General features: G+C 43.7%; 1 protein-coding gene across 1 annotated transcript in view; it reads left to right on the top strand.

Annotated features, from left to right (window-relative positions):
- LOC147022756 (ras-related protein ORAB-1) overlaps positions 1–4,184 on the top strand; it is a 29,346-nt gene extending 25,162 nt beyond the window's left edge. The window contains exons 5-6 of the mRNA XM_085887539.1: positions 3,378–3,509; positions 3,624–4,184. Coding sequence (XP_085743665.1) covers positions 3,378–3,509; positions 3,624–3,821 — 330 coding nt within the window. The 3' untranslated portion in view covers positions 3,822–4,184. The remainder of the gene's footprint in view (positions 1–3,377; positions 3,510–3,623) is intronic.
- The last annotated feature ends 12,160 nt before the right edge of the window (positions 4,185–16,344 follow it).

Below are 16,344 nucleotides of genomic sequence, written 5' to 3' on the forward strand. Positions count from 1 at the left end.
ACAATTCACAACCATGACATTGAGCAATCTGATCTGAACAAAAGAATTGTACAGAAAGTACCCATTTGATTGTGTAAAATGTCCAGTCAATGGGATGGTTGAGCCTGCTTCTTGCTCACAAGCAGGTTGATGTCAGGCTTTGTTTTGGATAAAGCGCACCGAACATCATGTTCACCATCCAGTAGGGATCTTTGTTTTGTTTTTACAATAACGACTGATGAGAACCCAGCTTCACACAGCCATGTACATGGGAATACTATGAGCGAATGAACAGCCAGGGCAGCTAGCTGAGGGTAAGACCCCAACATTCCACACCAGAAGTCCGCAAGATTCATCTCGACAAACTGATCTCGGGCTGTGGAGTCGTTCTGGAGATCAATCAAGCTTTCCTGCAGTCCTGTTCCAGGTGGCAAATCCAATGCATTCATGCGAAATGGGTTGTGAATCATTTTCAGATCCAGTTCCTTGAGATCTGGAAAATAAGAATTTTTTTTTTTTTTTTTTTTTTTTTGTATGCCTTGGTCGAGGCTCGTATGAGAGCGAACACACAACTCACAGCAAGGAGGCATGAGACGAGGGGTGGGAGTGGAAGGGACAAAACATTGGGGAACAGACACAGGTGAACTGTGGAAGGGAGAGGGATGGGGATGGGACGGGGAACATGGCGAGGAGAAGATGGACATTACAGGGACTTTCAGGAAGGAAAGCAGGAGAATTGAAGGAAGTGGGCTTGGGTGGATTATCGGGGGTAGAAAAGATCGAGGATTTGGATGGGGGAAGATAAGAGGTGGTGGTGAACAGCTGTTTTGAAAGCCTGGAGGGAAGAATGGGAAAGAATAGAGTGAGGAAGTTTATTCCAAAGGTGGGAAAAAAGAGGAATGAAAGAGTGAAGATGAGCAGTGATTCGTGATTTTGGTAGTTTTTCCAGAAGGGGGTTGTTGGCGGACCTTGAGCGCCCTGTGGAAATGTGGTTGGGACAAATCGCAGAGAGAGCAGGGGGGGCAAGGCTGGAGAGGAGTCGGTAGAAGACAGAAAGACCACCGACCAACCTGCGGTGATTGAGTGAGAGGCCCAAAGACTCAGCTTCATTGCGGGAGATGCCAATGATCTTAAAAGCCCTGGTTTCGACAGCGTGAAGTCGAGAAAGGTGGGAGGCAGGAGCACCAGCCCAGAGGGGAGAGCAGTACTCCATCAGGCTATGAACAAAAGCTTTGTAAGTAGTCAGGAGCTCAAGAGGGCCGAGGAAGGACTTTGCACGACGGAGGATTCCCAGTCGGCGACTGGCTTTTGAGGCAAGGTTGGAAATGTGACTTTCCCAGGAAAGGTCATGGCAGATAGTGAGACCCAGAAGCTTGAAAGAAAAGACTTCTTCCAGAGGATTGTTGAGAAAGTGGATGGGGGGGTTTTGTAAACGGTCCTTTCGAAGAGACATAGTGAGAGTGTGAGATTTGTGTGGATTGAAAGACATGTTCCACGTGTTGGACCAGTTTGTGATTTTATCCAGAATTTAATTCCTCATCCAAATAAGCGAGGTGATCTTTTACCAGTTGTATGAACTCCCTTGGGGGATTCTTTTCACGCTTCTGAAGAATATCGGCCGTGCAAGAAAACATGACCACCACTCCCGCTTCGACATTCGTCTTCCACAGACGGAGTTTTTCCTGAAATGCCTTGACCTTTGTCTATGAAGTCGATGATAGTCGCGCCAGTCCCCTGAAGAGACTTGTTCAGGGCGTTTAACTGAGAGAAAATGTCGACCAAATAAGCCAGGTGCAATGCCCAGTCGGGGTCGTTCAAAGCAGCGACGAAATCGACAGTCTTTGGTTTTTCATCTTTTCGAAGAATTCACGAAGCTCAGCTCACAGTTCAAACACGCGCTCCACCATATTTCCACGGGATAACCATTTCACCTCGGTGTGGAATAAGACAACTTTATGGTCGGAGTCGAAATCCTCGCAAAGTTTCTTAAAGTCGCGAATTGAGAGCCTGGGATTTCACATGGTTCACAATTTTGATCATGGTTGAGAGAACGTCGGTCAATGGCTTGGGGAGTGTCTTGGCTGCGAGTGCGTGGCGGTGGATCGTACAGTGTAGGCCGCGCACTTCAGGAGTAACTGCCTTCACAAGCGTTTGGAAACCTGATCTGCACCCCAACATAGCTGGAGCACCATCTGCAGTACAGCCTTTCAGATCAACCCATGACAGCCCAACTTGATCAAAGACGGAAGACACCTCTTCGAAAATGTCCTTTGCTTTCGTTGTGCTTTTAAGCGGGTGGAAAAATAGTATTTCATCCTTGAACTTGGCTTTATGCACGTACCGAACGGACGCGAACAGTTGGGCACAATTTGCCACGTCAGTTGACTCGTCCAATTGCATAGAAAATCCGCATGGAGATGCCTTGATTTCTGCCACCACCTGGTCACGAATATTGGTTGACACTTTTTCAATGCGCCTCTGAATTGTGTTTGACAACTAAAGAGAATTGAGCGTCTTGGCGCTTTGTTCTCCCAGCATGAGACGTACGATATCCTTTGTGGCGGGAAGGATGAGGATTTCACCGACGGTGTGAGGTTTTTTTTTGTTCTGCAATTCGCAGTGCAACCAAGTAGGATGCCTTTACAGCTGCCGTGGACTGCTGTTGAAAACTGCCGCTGCCGCTGCCGTCGAAGCGTGCTCTTTTCATGGCATTTTCCTTCCGACGAAAAAAAATCGTGGTCCTTGTCGCTGTGTTCAGGATGAACAGAATCAAAATGGCGCTTCAATAGACTTGGCTTCATAGATTGATTGCCGAGAACTTTTCCACAAATCTCAGAGTGGAGCTTCTAATTCACCTTTTTGGATGGAAGTGAAGCCTAACTTGAGACAACTCTCCGAATATTTTCTCATTGACATGATGCTGGTGAACGATAACAAGCCGGGGAATAAGCAATGATGACAGTGTGGTGTGTCGACAAAACTAATAATAAGACTTGTGCACAATGGCCGATAACAAACAGCTGCCAGTGTACAGCCGCTTTCGATATAAATTTAATTATTGTGCACAAGCTGCATGAGAGAGAAGGAAAATAAAAACTGCGTTTAAAAAAAAAAAAAAAGAAGAAGCATGCTGTCGCGTATCACCGAGAGTCCAAATGTGGTACGCGTACCGCAGGTTGAGAACCCTGCTTTAACGTATTTGTAGTTGAGCCTATCTTGTCAACTTGGCTTGTTCGGAACCGCTGATTTGATTTGACAAGATGTTTAATCTTTCACTTTCATGAGGCTTGGTGTGCGTGCGTGTTGTATAAATTGGCCAAGATGGACACTTAAACTGTGGATAGATTCTTCCAAATGGCCGAAGTTTATTTTTTGCAAAAATGTTTCTGCCGTTTTAGGAATCGTTTAATAACGTCAAACAGTGGCTTCAAGAGATTGATCGCTATGCCAGTGAAAATGTGAACAAGCTGCTTGTTGGAAACAAATGTGACCTGACAACGAAGAAGGTGGTGGATTATACCACAGCTAAGGTTGGTTGGAAGGGAATTTCCAAAGTGATTTTATATTTCAGAAATGGATTGCTTGTATATTTTCATTTATTTTGGCTTAATGTGAAATGTGTTTCTCTTCCTACATTGTTCTAGGAATTTGCAGATTCCCTGGAAATCCCATTCCTGGAAACGAGTGCTAAGAATGCTACCAATGTGGAGCAGGCCTTCATGACCATGGCTGCCGAAATAAAGAAACGCATGGGTCCTGGTGCAGCGTCGCCCGGTTCTGCCCGGAGCAATGTGAAGATAGACAGCACGCCAGTGAAAACGGGTGGCGGTGGTTGCTGTTAGGCCCTAAACCAGCCACCAGGCACGCAGCTAAATTGGTTGGGGAGAGGGGGTAGGGTGGGGAATGGGTGTAGAAAATGTGGGTTTAGGTGGTGAAGCCTGGACCAGCCCGAAAGAGCCAGTTGCTTGTCCTTGGACACATGACCTCCGCGTTGCCTAAATCGTTTGTCGTGGTGTTTGCCTTTTCTCCTGGTTAACTTCACTTTCAGAGAACACTGGCATATCCTTGTTGGAGAGCATTTTTATTCTTTGTCCCCCCCCCCCCCCCAATCGCAACCAATTTTGTTTGTTTTGCTGTTTCTACCTGGCATATGGCTTGTTACCATGTAAACATTGACAGTGTAAAGAAGCTGAAAGTGAAATTGATCTGATTTCTGGATTGTCTTTATTTAAATGATTAAAATAGACCAAAATCTGTTAGTCGTAAGTTGCTTTGAAACCCTCACTTTTGATAATCTCGGCAGTAGCTGTTATAATAGGCTTAACTGGCCAGAAGTGTGTAATTGAACTGTGGTATATGTTTGCTTTATCTTTTTTATTTTCTTTTGTGTTTGTTTTTATTTTTTTTTTTTTGTCCAATGGGGCTGTATTTTATCAAAGCATTGCACCACATTTTCTTGCCGACTAACTTAATCTGCTTATTATTTCCTCCCCTCCCACTCAACGCGCCGCTTGCTGTGCTTGCTGGAATACGGTAGCACGTATTCACTCGGTGTAAATAAAACTGCCTGCTGCACAAGAGCCGAGGAGAGCCGCGTCGCTTCTGCGGGGAAGGCCGTCCCAGTGGTTTGCTCATTTCTATTGTCAAGCGGCATCTCTGCTGTCCATCTTCTCCCGTGTGCCTTTCACGTGCAGGGAATTGTTGTGAAGCATTGGCGTAGTGACTGTAATCCTTATTTTTGTTGTTTTTGTAATTTTTGTTTCCATTAGATGCTTTGCTGAAGACCATCCTTCTCCCTGCTTCCCCCCACTCTCAAAATGATCCCCCATTTCATGGAGATGTTTATATTTGGGTGATGAGGACCGTGCTATTTGGGTGTTTAAAATTCTATATTCTGTAAATGTTTGTGTTGCCATAAATCCTTGCTTTGCGCTAACTTTGTGTGAACAAGCAATTGAATCGCTTGCTGAGCGTTGCGATGGCTTCACCCATCGGGTTTAAGCCGCTGCCAGTTTTCACTCATTCTTTCAATTCGACCATTAATTGTGCAGATTCCCCCCCCCTTTATTTTTTTTTGGGCAACTTTTCTTCATTGCTTTGTTTTTTTGGGAGTTTGAGTAGCTCGGTGTGCTCTGATTATGCCTGTTTTGAGAGAAGAGTGATGAGTTTGGGGGTCGGTAAATGATATTGGGATGTTGAAACAAAAAGTTTTTGTTTGTTTTTTTTTGTTTTTTTTTTGCTTTTGCACGACTCATCTACACAGGTCATTTTGTAAACTTTGGAGACATTTCAAAAACGTTCCTGCACTCTCTTCCTTTCATTTTATTGGAACCGCATGGTTTCCATTTTGGGGTGTTCGACAATTCCATTTTGTGACGTCATTTGAATTGCCCTGCGATCAAACGTTCTCAACATTTTACTCCAGTATGGACAACGGTGTCAACATTTGACTGGTTCTGAGTTGGCATTTTTTGAGCTGTTGTTTTGTTCCCAACTTGATTAAGCCTAAACTTGTCATTTAATATTGGGACAAATCTCCAGTTACTTGCAATCGATAGAAGAAACCCAAGTGTGTAATTGTTCCACAATCGGTTTGTATTTTTGCATTATCAGACAGACTTGATTAAACAAAGCATGCAATGTATGGTACCTGGCAATTTGGTGAAGGCTCCCTGAAATAATGTTGGTTCTGAGCGAGCTCAATGAAACGGCTCCAATTTTGAGTGCGCGTATGAAGAATTTAACATTTCGCCATCATTCGACTCTAAGTGCTTGATGGAATATTGCAGTTTATTACTTTTTCTTCTGTAGTGCACCTTTTCAGACCAAGTTCACGTGTTCAACCATGAGTTCCCAGTTGACCCAGAGCTGTTAAGATTGGTTGCCATCGGACTTTGAGGTTCTATTTTAAAAACGGATCCATCTAACCCAGAGAATTTTCCTTGGACCGTTCAGCTCGAGCACGTGATGTGGTCAACCAAATGCTGAGGAGTCATTGTCCCCACTCTCGATGCTTAAATGGTCATCGAGTCAATTGGATTGGACAAACGTTTGGAGGGTTGTGGTACCATCTCACGAATTTATAATTCAAATTGTAAAACTGCTGAGGTTTGTACCAACACAGCAATAACCTATTCTGTTTCGTTGGGCAGTTAGGATGTTCTTAGACGAAGTATTTCAAATTGGCCCCAAAACGAATACCCCCATGGGTGAAGTATGAGCAAATGCTTGTATGTTTTGCTGTTTGTTTTAATGAGGTTTTTTTTTTTTTTTTTGGTGATTCAACAATTTGATAAATCCAGGAAGAATAACTTGCTTTAAATTTTCCTCCATCATGACGGACATATTGAAGTTTAATAAATAAATAAAACTTGATGAAGCATCAGCCATTTCTCTAGTTGTGCAACTAAATGTCAGGATCTCGGATCCATGGTCGTCACTGACGCAACTTGTCTGCAAGATAATTTTTGTCAACTCCAGTGTGATGTGGAATTATTACACTGAATGCAGGATTTTTTTTCTTCAATCATTTAATGCATGCTCTTTTTGCAGAGAAATTTAATTGTAGTTTTTTTTTTTTTGTTTTTGTTTCAAAAATGATTTGCACAATTTAATTTTTCACCATTGATCACATGGCATCTTAACTTGTAAATCTATCTAACTTTATCCTTAAAGGATCAAGTGGCCCTTTTTGCCAATGTCATGTTTGGATACAGAAATTTAGGTTTTGGGAAGAGCTGAATGATAAGGATGGACCGGTGGAAAACAGACCGGAAGGATGGAATTTCAAAAGGAACAAATGGGCATTTTACAGTTCAGGATAAGGAAGCATGGGGTTTAAATTTGAATTTCTTTCAATACCATTAAATATTCCCAGAGAAATGCAGAATGATTGAAGTTTCTTTGGGGGAATGAAATTGTTTCAAGATTTCCTGCTTTAAGGTGCAGAACTTGATATGATTTGGCATTCAACCACGAGTCGTCAAAACTGGAGTTTTAGAATGGTGATAATCAATGTATGCATGGGTATTTGTGAATATGGATACTGTTGGTTTTTTGTGTGGTTTTGGTGGCAGAAGGGGGAGACTTGAGACTGAGCCAATGACCATTTTCCATTTGCGTACTCAATGGGAGGTGGGTCCAAGTTAAATAATTCTACAACACAATATGGTGGAGGGTGAATTGTGGTCTAATTAAAACTTTCCAAGATTTTGATGTTGAAGGGAGTTTATCTAACAGCTTGGTTTTTTATTTTTTTTTTATTTTTTTTTTTGATTGGTGTAGAAAAGTAAGTCCATAATTTCTCGACTTCACTTCAATTTAAAAGTTTGGCTTTTAAAACCCTTAAATCGTCCTTTTGAAGAGGGACCGACATTACACATAAGCAAACCCACATTGTTTTATATGGTAGATGTTGTGGTGTAACTGCAGTTTTTGTTTAAAATAAATATCGACAGCTCGTGGTTGAGAGAATCGGAACCTTACTCTCATGAACAGATTTCATGTGCTGAAAACATAAAGATCCCCATTCCTTGGGTGTAGGGAAGTGTTTTTGCCCCCCCCCCCCCTGGGTACCCCTGTTCTCAGATTGGAATACTCAGCAGTTACATTACAGAGGAGTCTTATGCTGGTGGTGAAGTATTGCAAGATGCTGGCTGAAAAAGGGATCATTGTTGGGTGTAGTGAGTAGTATTAATAAACAAAAGGTGGGGAAGTTGGATGTCCTGAACTGTAGTCGCTGCATGAGGTGACTGAGTTATTACCCTTGAATGGACCATTCCAACAACACAAGACCATTCAGCAGTGTTGGATGTATTCAAATAAACTCAGGAAGCTTTACCAACAGTTGTATCTAATAACATTGGACTGTGCCGTGTGTACGAAGCCAATCCCTTGATGGGGAACCATCCACAGAGATACTGGACAGCAGATGAGCTGCTGATAGTTTTATGGCAAAAATGACATCAAAAGGATCGCAGTATCCAAGTCGAAAGAGCAATTGGAGATCATGTGGTGTTTCAATGATGTGTTGCCAACGTAGGTTCATGTTCATCCAGCAGACAAACGGACCTTTCCAGTTTTATTGTGCAGATTCGCCTTCCAATTGTACGTATTTTTATTGTACTAGTACATGCTTTATAGATGCATTCACGGTCTTGATCAACGTGCTCACATTGCAATTGCACGTACTTCATCAAGGTGCAGTGATCGATTAAAAAACAAAAAGGGACAACGTGTAATCCGGCTACCACCAGGTGGCATTGTGGCCTACATAAGCACATAATGTGCAGACAAACAAACAGCTGGACAGCCAACCGGATCCAAGTGCAGTAACTTCTCTGGCAATAGTAATAAAGTATATTGAGGATGCTGCTTTACCACCACCACCAACAACTGGTTTTGAACATGGTAATCATTTCTACTGTATGAAACAGCTGGAAATTTCAGACAAATAAGACACAGTCTTTAACATGATGCAGAATGTTTCTGATCCTGTTGTCAGTGCAGATATGTACAGTTCTGCATCGGTGAAGTCCATGGAAAGGAAAAAGAGATTGTGCAGAAAAAAAACTCATTAAAGGTGTTTGACAAAAATTAATTACCTGTGGAATCGAGGCTCCTGGAAGAGCTGGAGAACGCTGAACGGATCAGGATGCAACATAACACAAGGAACAGTATAAAGATTGTTGGAGGAGTGGCACTCCAGCTTTGATGGAGAGGAGATGAAAAGATTCCGTTGAGTGCCACATGCTGGCAAAGAGAGAAGAGGAAGTCGGTCAGCCATGTGTGGAGTTGGCCTTAGATGCCAGAGTTTGGAGAGCAAGGTGGATGCCAGACCATAAAAAGCACGAGATATGAACAGAGAGAGGGCCATGATCTCATATCTGACATTGAGGGCCTTCAGTCATTGTTGGGTGAGTAGAAGCAACATGTCCAAGGTGAAGTGACCTGGTCTGAAACAAAATTTGTTAATCAAGATGAGGTTTTTTTTGGAGAAAAGGAAATATTTCATATAAACTGTGATGATTGATTCTATGATCTTGCTGATAATTGGAAATCAGGTGATAGATAAACAGTAGTTAAGGGGATCATCAAACTTACAGACTGGTCTCCTATCACTACTTTCTCAAACATCAACTCATCCTGGGAATTCTTTCAAAGAAACTTGCTCTCCCTCATGCACAGATTTATCCCCTCTCGTGTTCAGTTGTCTTACCCTTCCTCCCGCCCTTGGTTTACTGAAGCTTGTGGCGAGGCAGTTGTCCTGAAACAACTTGCCTTTGCCTCATGGAAAGCAAACCCAACTGAGGGCAATCTCAGTTCTTTCCACAAAGCTCGGAACAAGTGTGTATCTACCCTCAGGAGAGCCAGAAAACAACATCTTTCTCATCTCAAGTCTGAACTCTCAAACCTCTCTCCCTCCTCAAAATCCTGGTGGCGTTTAATCAAATCTGTTTCTGGTGTATGTTCCCCCTCCATCCCCTCCCTTACCTCAAATGGCCGCACTGCTGATTCCACACGTGATAAAGCTGAATGTCTAAACTCGGTGTTTGCAGCTAAATCTTGTGTCCCAAACCCATCACTATCTCTACCCACTTTACCCAGTCGCACCCAACTGTCCCTGGACTCTGTATCCTTTTCTCCTGACAAGGTGGAGAGCTTGCTTTCAAACCTCGAGTCAGATTCTGCAACCGGTCCAGACGGCATCAGCCCACGTGTCCTCAAAGCCTGCTCTTCTGCTCTTGCTCACCCTCTCTCTGTTCTATTCACCCTCTCATTTTCCCAAGGTCATCTGCCATCTGCTTGGAAATCTGCTAACATCACTGCCCTGCATAAAAAGGTGCAAAAACAGATCCCTGTAACTATAGACCAATCAGCCTTCTCCCAATCATCAGCAAGGTTATGGAATCCATCATCGCTTCAGACATGAAATCCTTCCTCTTCTCCAATGGCTTGATTTCCAATCATCAATTTGGTTTCAGACCAGGTCACTCTACCCTAGATATGCTGCTACTGCTCTCCCATCAATGGATGGAGGTCCTCAATGCCAGACAGGAAATCCGAGCTGTATCCCTGGACATATCACGTGCTTTTGACACAGTCTGGCACCCTGCCCTACTCACCAAACTCTCTGCCCATGGTATTCAAGGCCATCTCCACTCATGGCTCGCAGACTTCCTCTCCTGTCGCAGTCAACGTGTGGCCCTAAATGGAGTTCTTTCATCCCCTCTTCCTGTGCAGGCTGGAGTTCCTCAAGGTAGCGTTCTGGGCCCTGTTCTTTTTCTGGTTTTCATCAATGATCTCTCGGACTCTCTGGAAAATCCTCTATTTCTCTTTGCCGATGACTCAACCCTCTGCCGTACCATCTGTCATCCCTCAGACCGGCAAGCAGCAGCTTCTTCGCTCACTGCAGATCTGGATAAAATCACAAACTGGTCCAACACGTGGAACATGTCTTTCAATCCAGACAAATCTCACACTCTCACTATGTCTCTTCGAAAGGACCGTTTACAAAACCCCCCATCCACTTTCTCAACAATCCTCTGGAAGAAGTCTTTTCTTTCAAGCTTCTGGGTCTCACTATCTGCCATGACCTTTCCTGGGAAAGTCACATTTCCAACCTTGCCTCAAAAGCCAGTCGCCGAATGGGAATCCTCCGTCGTGCAAAGTCCTTCCTCGGCCCTCTTGAGCTCCTGACCACTTACAAAGCTTTTGTCCGTAGCCTGATGGAGTACTGCTCTCCCCTCTGGGCTGGTGCTCCTGCCTCCCACCTTTCTCGACTTCACGCTGTCGAAACCAGGGCTTTTAAGATCATTGGCATCTCCCGCAATGAAGCTGAGTCTTTGGGCCTCTCACTCAATCACCGCAGGTTGGTCGGTGGTCTTTCTGTCTTCTACCGACTCCTCTCCAGCCTTGCCCCCCTGCTCTCTCTGCGATTTGTCCCAACCACATTTCCACAGGGCGCTCAAGGTCCGCCAACAACCCCCTTCTGGTAAAACTACCAAAATCACGAATCACTGCTCATCTTCACTCTTTCATTCCTCTTTTTTCCCGCCTTTGGAATAAACTTCCTCACTCTATTCTTTCCCATTCTTCCCTTCAGGCTTTCAAAACAGGTGTTCACCACCACCTCTTATCTTCCCCCATCCAAATCCTCGATCTTTTCTACCCCCGATAATCCACCCAAGCCCACTTCCTTCAATTCTCCTGCTTTCCTTCCTGAAAGTCCCTTTAATGTCCATCTTCCCCTCGCCATGTTCCCCGTCCCATCCCCATCCCTCTCCCTTCCACAGTTCACCTGTGTCTGTTCCCCAATGTTTTGTCCCTTCCACTCCCGCCCCTCTTGTCTCATGCCTCCTTGCTGTGAGTTGTGTGTTAGCTCTCATACGAGCCTCGACCAAGGTATACAAAAAAAAAAAAAAAAAAAAAAAAATCAGTTTTTGGACCTTTTTGATAGTCATGTTGGTAGATTTCCAAAAGGATGGGGGAGGGCAGAGAGGATTTGCAAGACCAGCAGAACAGGGTTTTTTTTGGACATGTGAGCTGATGCAGGAGCAGTCAGAGGGTTGAAAGAACCTTCACTTTCTCAGGTGCAAAAGACAGAGTCCAGCAGCAGTTTGGTGTGATTGGGAAGGGTGTGTACTGAGAGAAAGGGGGTGGGGACACAATTTGGAAGCAAAGGCAGAATTGAGGCATTTGGCCTTCTCACGAGCAGTCGGCTGTGCACTTGAAGTGAAGGAAGGGATGGAGGAGAAGTATACACCAGAGAAAGATGTCACAAGGTGCCACCAGGTGTTAGAGGACTTCTAATGTATTGTTACGGCCATGAGTACTGAGTGTATTATGAGAGGGTTAAATCCCCGTTTCCCCTCGGAAGAACCGGACCTGGGGCCACCGTTCACAATTAACTTTGTGGTGCGTTGGGTTGCCTCCAAATGACAAGCGCCAATCGTATAACCACGAGTTCCAGTGTCCACCGTCTAATTTACCGTTTAACTTGGGGTCATGTGGTCTCCTGAGCGGGTAACACGCCCTCGGCCATGCACCGATCTTATCTTGATTAGATATTAAGTAATGTGGCCGAGCGTTTACCGCTGATGCACACCGACTATGACAGGTTAATTAGGTTGGGTATTCTAATCTCCCAGTCCATCTAGATTGGGACAATGCTGGATCGATGTAAGGAAATGACAATTAGATACAGGTTGAAACATCTACAAGGTATTTATTAACAAGCACATTGATGAACTGAAAGACTTTTTATTTCCTTGTTGATTAAATTGGTGAATTCAAATCAAATAAATAATTCAACAACCATTTATAGAAAATGGACAAAGAGCAGATGCTTTTCAGGAGGAAAATAAATCTGGTCTTGGCTTACCAGGGCAGAAGTCGTCTTGCATCTATTAAAATAACCCAAAATGTGTAAGCGTGGCTTGGTCTGCTTCCTTTGAGCTTTCCACAGCTTGGCTCGTTTCTGTTGTTAGCGCTTTGTCTCGCCGTGCACCCACCCGCAAACAAGCTCGAATACCAATCGCTGTCACGTCATTCCCAGGAACAGGAACAGTCCAACTGTCACCAACCACCATTGCAACTGTCATCGCGATCTCTCACCAACTGGCATCAAAGCAGTCTGGCCATCATACTTGCCATGTGCGGTTTCAATATTTTTCCTTAATGCGGTTTTGGAGATACAGAGGTCCAAAGTTTTTTTTTTCCCCCCCTTTTTCCAACATGGGTTCCACACGACGTGACCTACGACATCAGCATTATCATTAAAATATTCCACACGAGTCGTCACTCCGATGGTGAAAAATTAGTGTAATCCAACAAGGGGTTTCAGAGAAAAACACTGAAGTTCTGTGTGGCCAAACAGACCCAAATGCAATTCCCTCTCCTTCGGCAAGTGTAAAAATGAAAAGTTGAAATGTTTTGCGTCAATAAGTATTCAACCTCTTTGCGACGACACTCCAAATTGAGCTCAGGTGCTTCCAATTTCCTTTGATCATCCTTGAGGTGTCTCCACAACTTGATTGGAGTCCACTTGTGGCCAATTCAATTGATTGGACACGATTTACAAAGAGACACACCTTTCCATACAAGGTCCCACAGTTGAAAATGCATGTCAGAGCAGAAACTCCACCATGAAGTCCAAGGAACTCTCCGTAGAACTCCGAGATAGAATTGTGATGAATAGATCTGGGAAGGGTATAAGACAATCTCTAGAGTGTTGAAAATTCCCAAGAGCACAGTGAGCTCCATCATTCGGTAATGGAAAGAATATTGAACTACCCAGTCTCTTCCTAGAGCTGGTCATCTGACCAAACTGGGCAAGAAGGACCTCGGTCAGGGAGTTGACCAAGAACCCAATGACCACCCTGACAGAACTACAGAGATCCTTGGCTGAGATAGAAGAACCTGACAGAAGGACAACAGTCTCTGCAACACTTCACAAATCTGGACTTTATGGGAGTGGCCAGATGGAAGCCACTCCTTCAAAAAAGGCACGTGACTAGAGTTTGCAAAAAGGCACGTGAAGACAGAGCACGAGGCACAACATTCTCTGGTCTGATGAGACGAAAATTGAACACTGGCCTGAATGCAAAGCGTGATGTCTGACAGAAACCAAGCACAGCTCATCTCCCATCGAACACCATCCCCACCATGAAGCATTGTGGTGGCAGCATCATACTATAGGGATGTTTTTCAGTGGCGGAGACTGGGGGACTTGTAAAGATAGAGGGAACATTGAATGGAACCAAATACAGGCAAATCCTTGAGGACAACCTGCTTCAGAGTGCAAACGACCACAGATTGTGGTGAAGATTTACGTTCCAACAGGACAACGACCCCAAGCATACAGCCAAAGCAACACTAGAATGGCTTCAGAATAAGAATGTGAGTCCTTGAGTGGCCCAGCTAAAGCCCAGACTTGAATCCCATTGAGAATCTGCAGAGAGACTTGAAGATTGCTGTTCACCAACGCTTCCCATCCAACTTGACAGAGCTTGAGTAAATCTGCAAGGAAGAATGGGAGAAAATCCCCAAATCCAGATGTGCAAAGCTGATACAGACATACCCAAGAAAACTCAAAGCTGTAATCACTGCCAAAGGCGCTTCGACAAAGTATTGATTCAGGGGGTTTAATACATATTGACGCAAGATATTTCTGCTTTCCATTTTTAATTAACTTGTAAAAATTTCTAAAAAACATGTTTGCACTTTGTCATTATGGGGTATTTTGTGTAGATTGATGACAAAAAAATTTAAATCAAGTCCATTTTAAATTCAGTCCGTAACAACAAAATGTGACAAAAGTCGAGGGGTGTGAATACTTTCTGGAGGAACTGTATTTTATGAATCTTTTTTTTTAATTTTTATTAACTTTTTGAGGGTCAGCCAGACGACCCTTCCCAAGAGTTACGAAAAGCCTAACGCACCCCCATGTGAAGGCGAGCATGCCGCCGCCTCACCACCAAGCCATGGCAAGCCCGATGACCCATTGAGTTACGGTGAGTCAGACGCGACACCCTCCCCCCTAAGAGTTATGGCGAGCCTGCACTAACAACCACCCCCACTGAGGGAGAGGGAGGGATGGAGAGGTGGTGATTGTGGGATGGGGAAGTTGAGATTGTATGGTTAGGGGGAGGTCGAAATTGTAGAACTGGGAGTAGTGGTGTGATGTTGGAGGAGAGGGGTGGGGAGGCAGTGATTGTAGCATTGGGGGATGAGAGGGGTAAAAGTTGTACAAACTTCTTTCAGGCATAATTCAATGAGCTAATCACAGCTGGCATGCACACAATTTACATGTGTGTTTGGGGTCCAGGTCAAAATTTAAGAAATAATGGACGGTATTTGTGAGTTTTAGAGTTTACTACAGTATTTGGGGACGTTAAATTGTGGTGCATGAAGTTGCCCAAGTAATTAAGATTATTTTGAAAGTTTTCTCATTATTTGGTTGTCCATCATTTTATATTGATACAGTAGTTGAGAGCCACATCGATCATCCTCACATACTGAAATACAGGTATGCAATTTGGTGTCTGTCTGTCTTTTTGACCGTGATGCATTCGGTCATTATGAAATCTCAACCAAACCTGATAGAGGATTAAGGGTCATATGATGGAGGTTGTAGCAACCTCATTTTCCTGCTCCCTTCGGGGGGTTTCCACCTGGGTGAAATCTGTGTTGAGGTGTATATCCAATTCAAGATAGCTAATCCCAGGGCCTTTGCTAATATCAAAAGTAATAATAACACCAACAATGATAATAGCATAAAACCAGAAAAAGCAATCAGATATTACAGACCCTCGCCAGAAGTTGTTTTGTGTGGTGTTTGTGTCCTGGTGTGTTATGTAATTAAAAGACATAATTGCAACTGCCCGCTTTATAACTGCTGGCAGTGATGACCGGGTACGAAGACGTCCCCTTTTGATGCAACCCTGGTTTGATGGGACACCTGACTCTGACCCACAACGTTGAATTTAGAATGGGATTAAAATAAATCTAATCAAATGGAAGACCAAATAGGTACAGTCCTGCCTATTTGGAGTCATCAGAAGGAACCTGAACAAGCAAAAAGCAAAGATGAAGTCATCAGGAGGAACCTGGATAGGATTTGCGTTTCAGCTGTTACTCCTCTACCCCCAAACCCATCCAGGCACAGCCAAGTGAGCCTTTTTCAAATACATAAAAAAAAAACCAAAAAGAACCCAGATCCAAAAAAAAAAAAAGATTCTGGCTGCCGGACTGCGTGTTCAATCGAGTTGAAATTTAAGACATCGATTCCACATCAATACCGGATCATAATTTTGAAGTTTCATGTCGATTGATTAAGTGGTTCCACAAAAAAAAAATTACTTTAATATTTTTCTTCCATCCAATATGGCTGCCAAACCATGTGACGTATCAATTATTCCTCAGCAAACTTGTACACCCAAGGCTTGGGGGTTTCCCGCCAAGTTTCTGTGAAGTCTGTGAAGTTTCCCCTCGATCAGGACAGCCGCTCTGAAGAAGAAGAATTTTGTAGGTTTTTGGGGTAAATCCAATATGGCCGCCAAACCACGCAACCTACGATGTCATGTGTGTGTGAACCTTTTGATCCTCATGGATCGGCCGTCATATCTGTAAACTTTCGCCTCGATATGTTCAGCCAATTCAGAGAAAATTTTTGAAGGTTTTTAAAAATATATTTATTTATTTTAAACATTGTGGCTGCCAAATCAAGTGACCGATCACGTGAAATTTTCTCTCTGTGGACCATTTTATCCCTAGACTAGCTGAGGTACCCGGCGTTGCCCGGGATAAATTTCACATTATTTCCCCAGTTTAAATAAAATGAAGTTTGAGACAAAAGGCTGAATT

This window comes from Eptatretus burgeri, chromosome 7 (genome assembly GCF_056783735.1).
Source record: "Eptatretus burgeri isolate ZD-2024b chromosome 7, Ebu_testis_v1, whole genome shotgun sequence".
NCBI classification, from domain to species: Eukaryota; Metazoa; Chordata; class Myxini; order Myxiniformes; family Myxinidae; genus Eptatretus; species Eptatretus burgeri.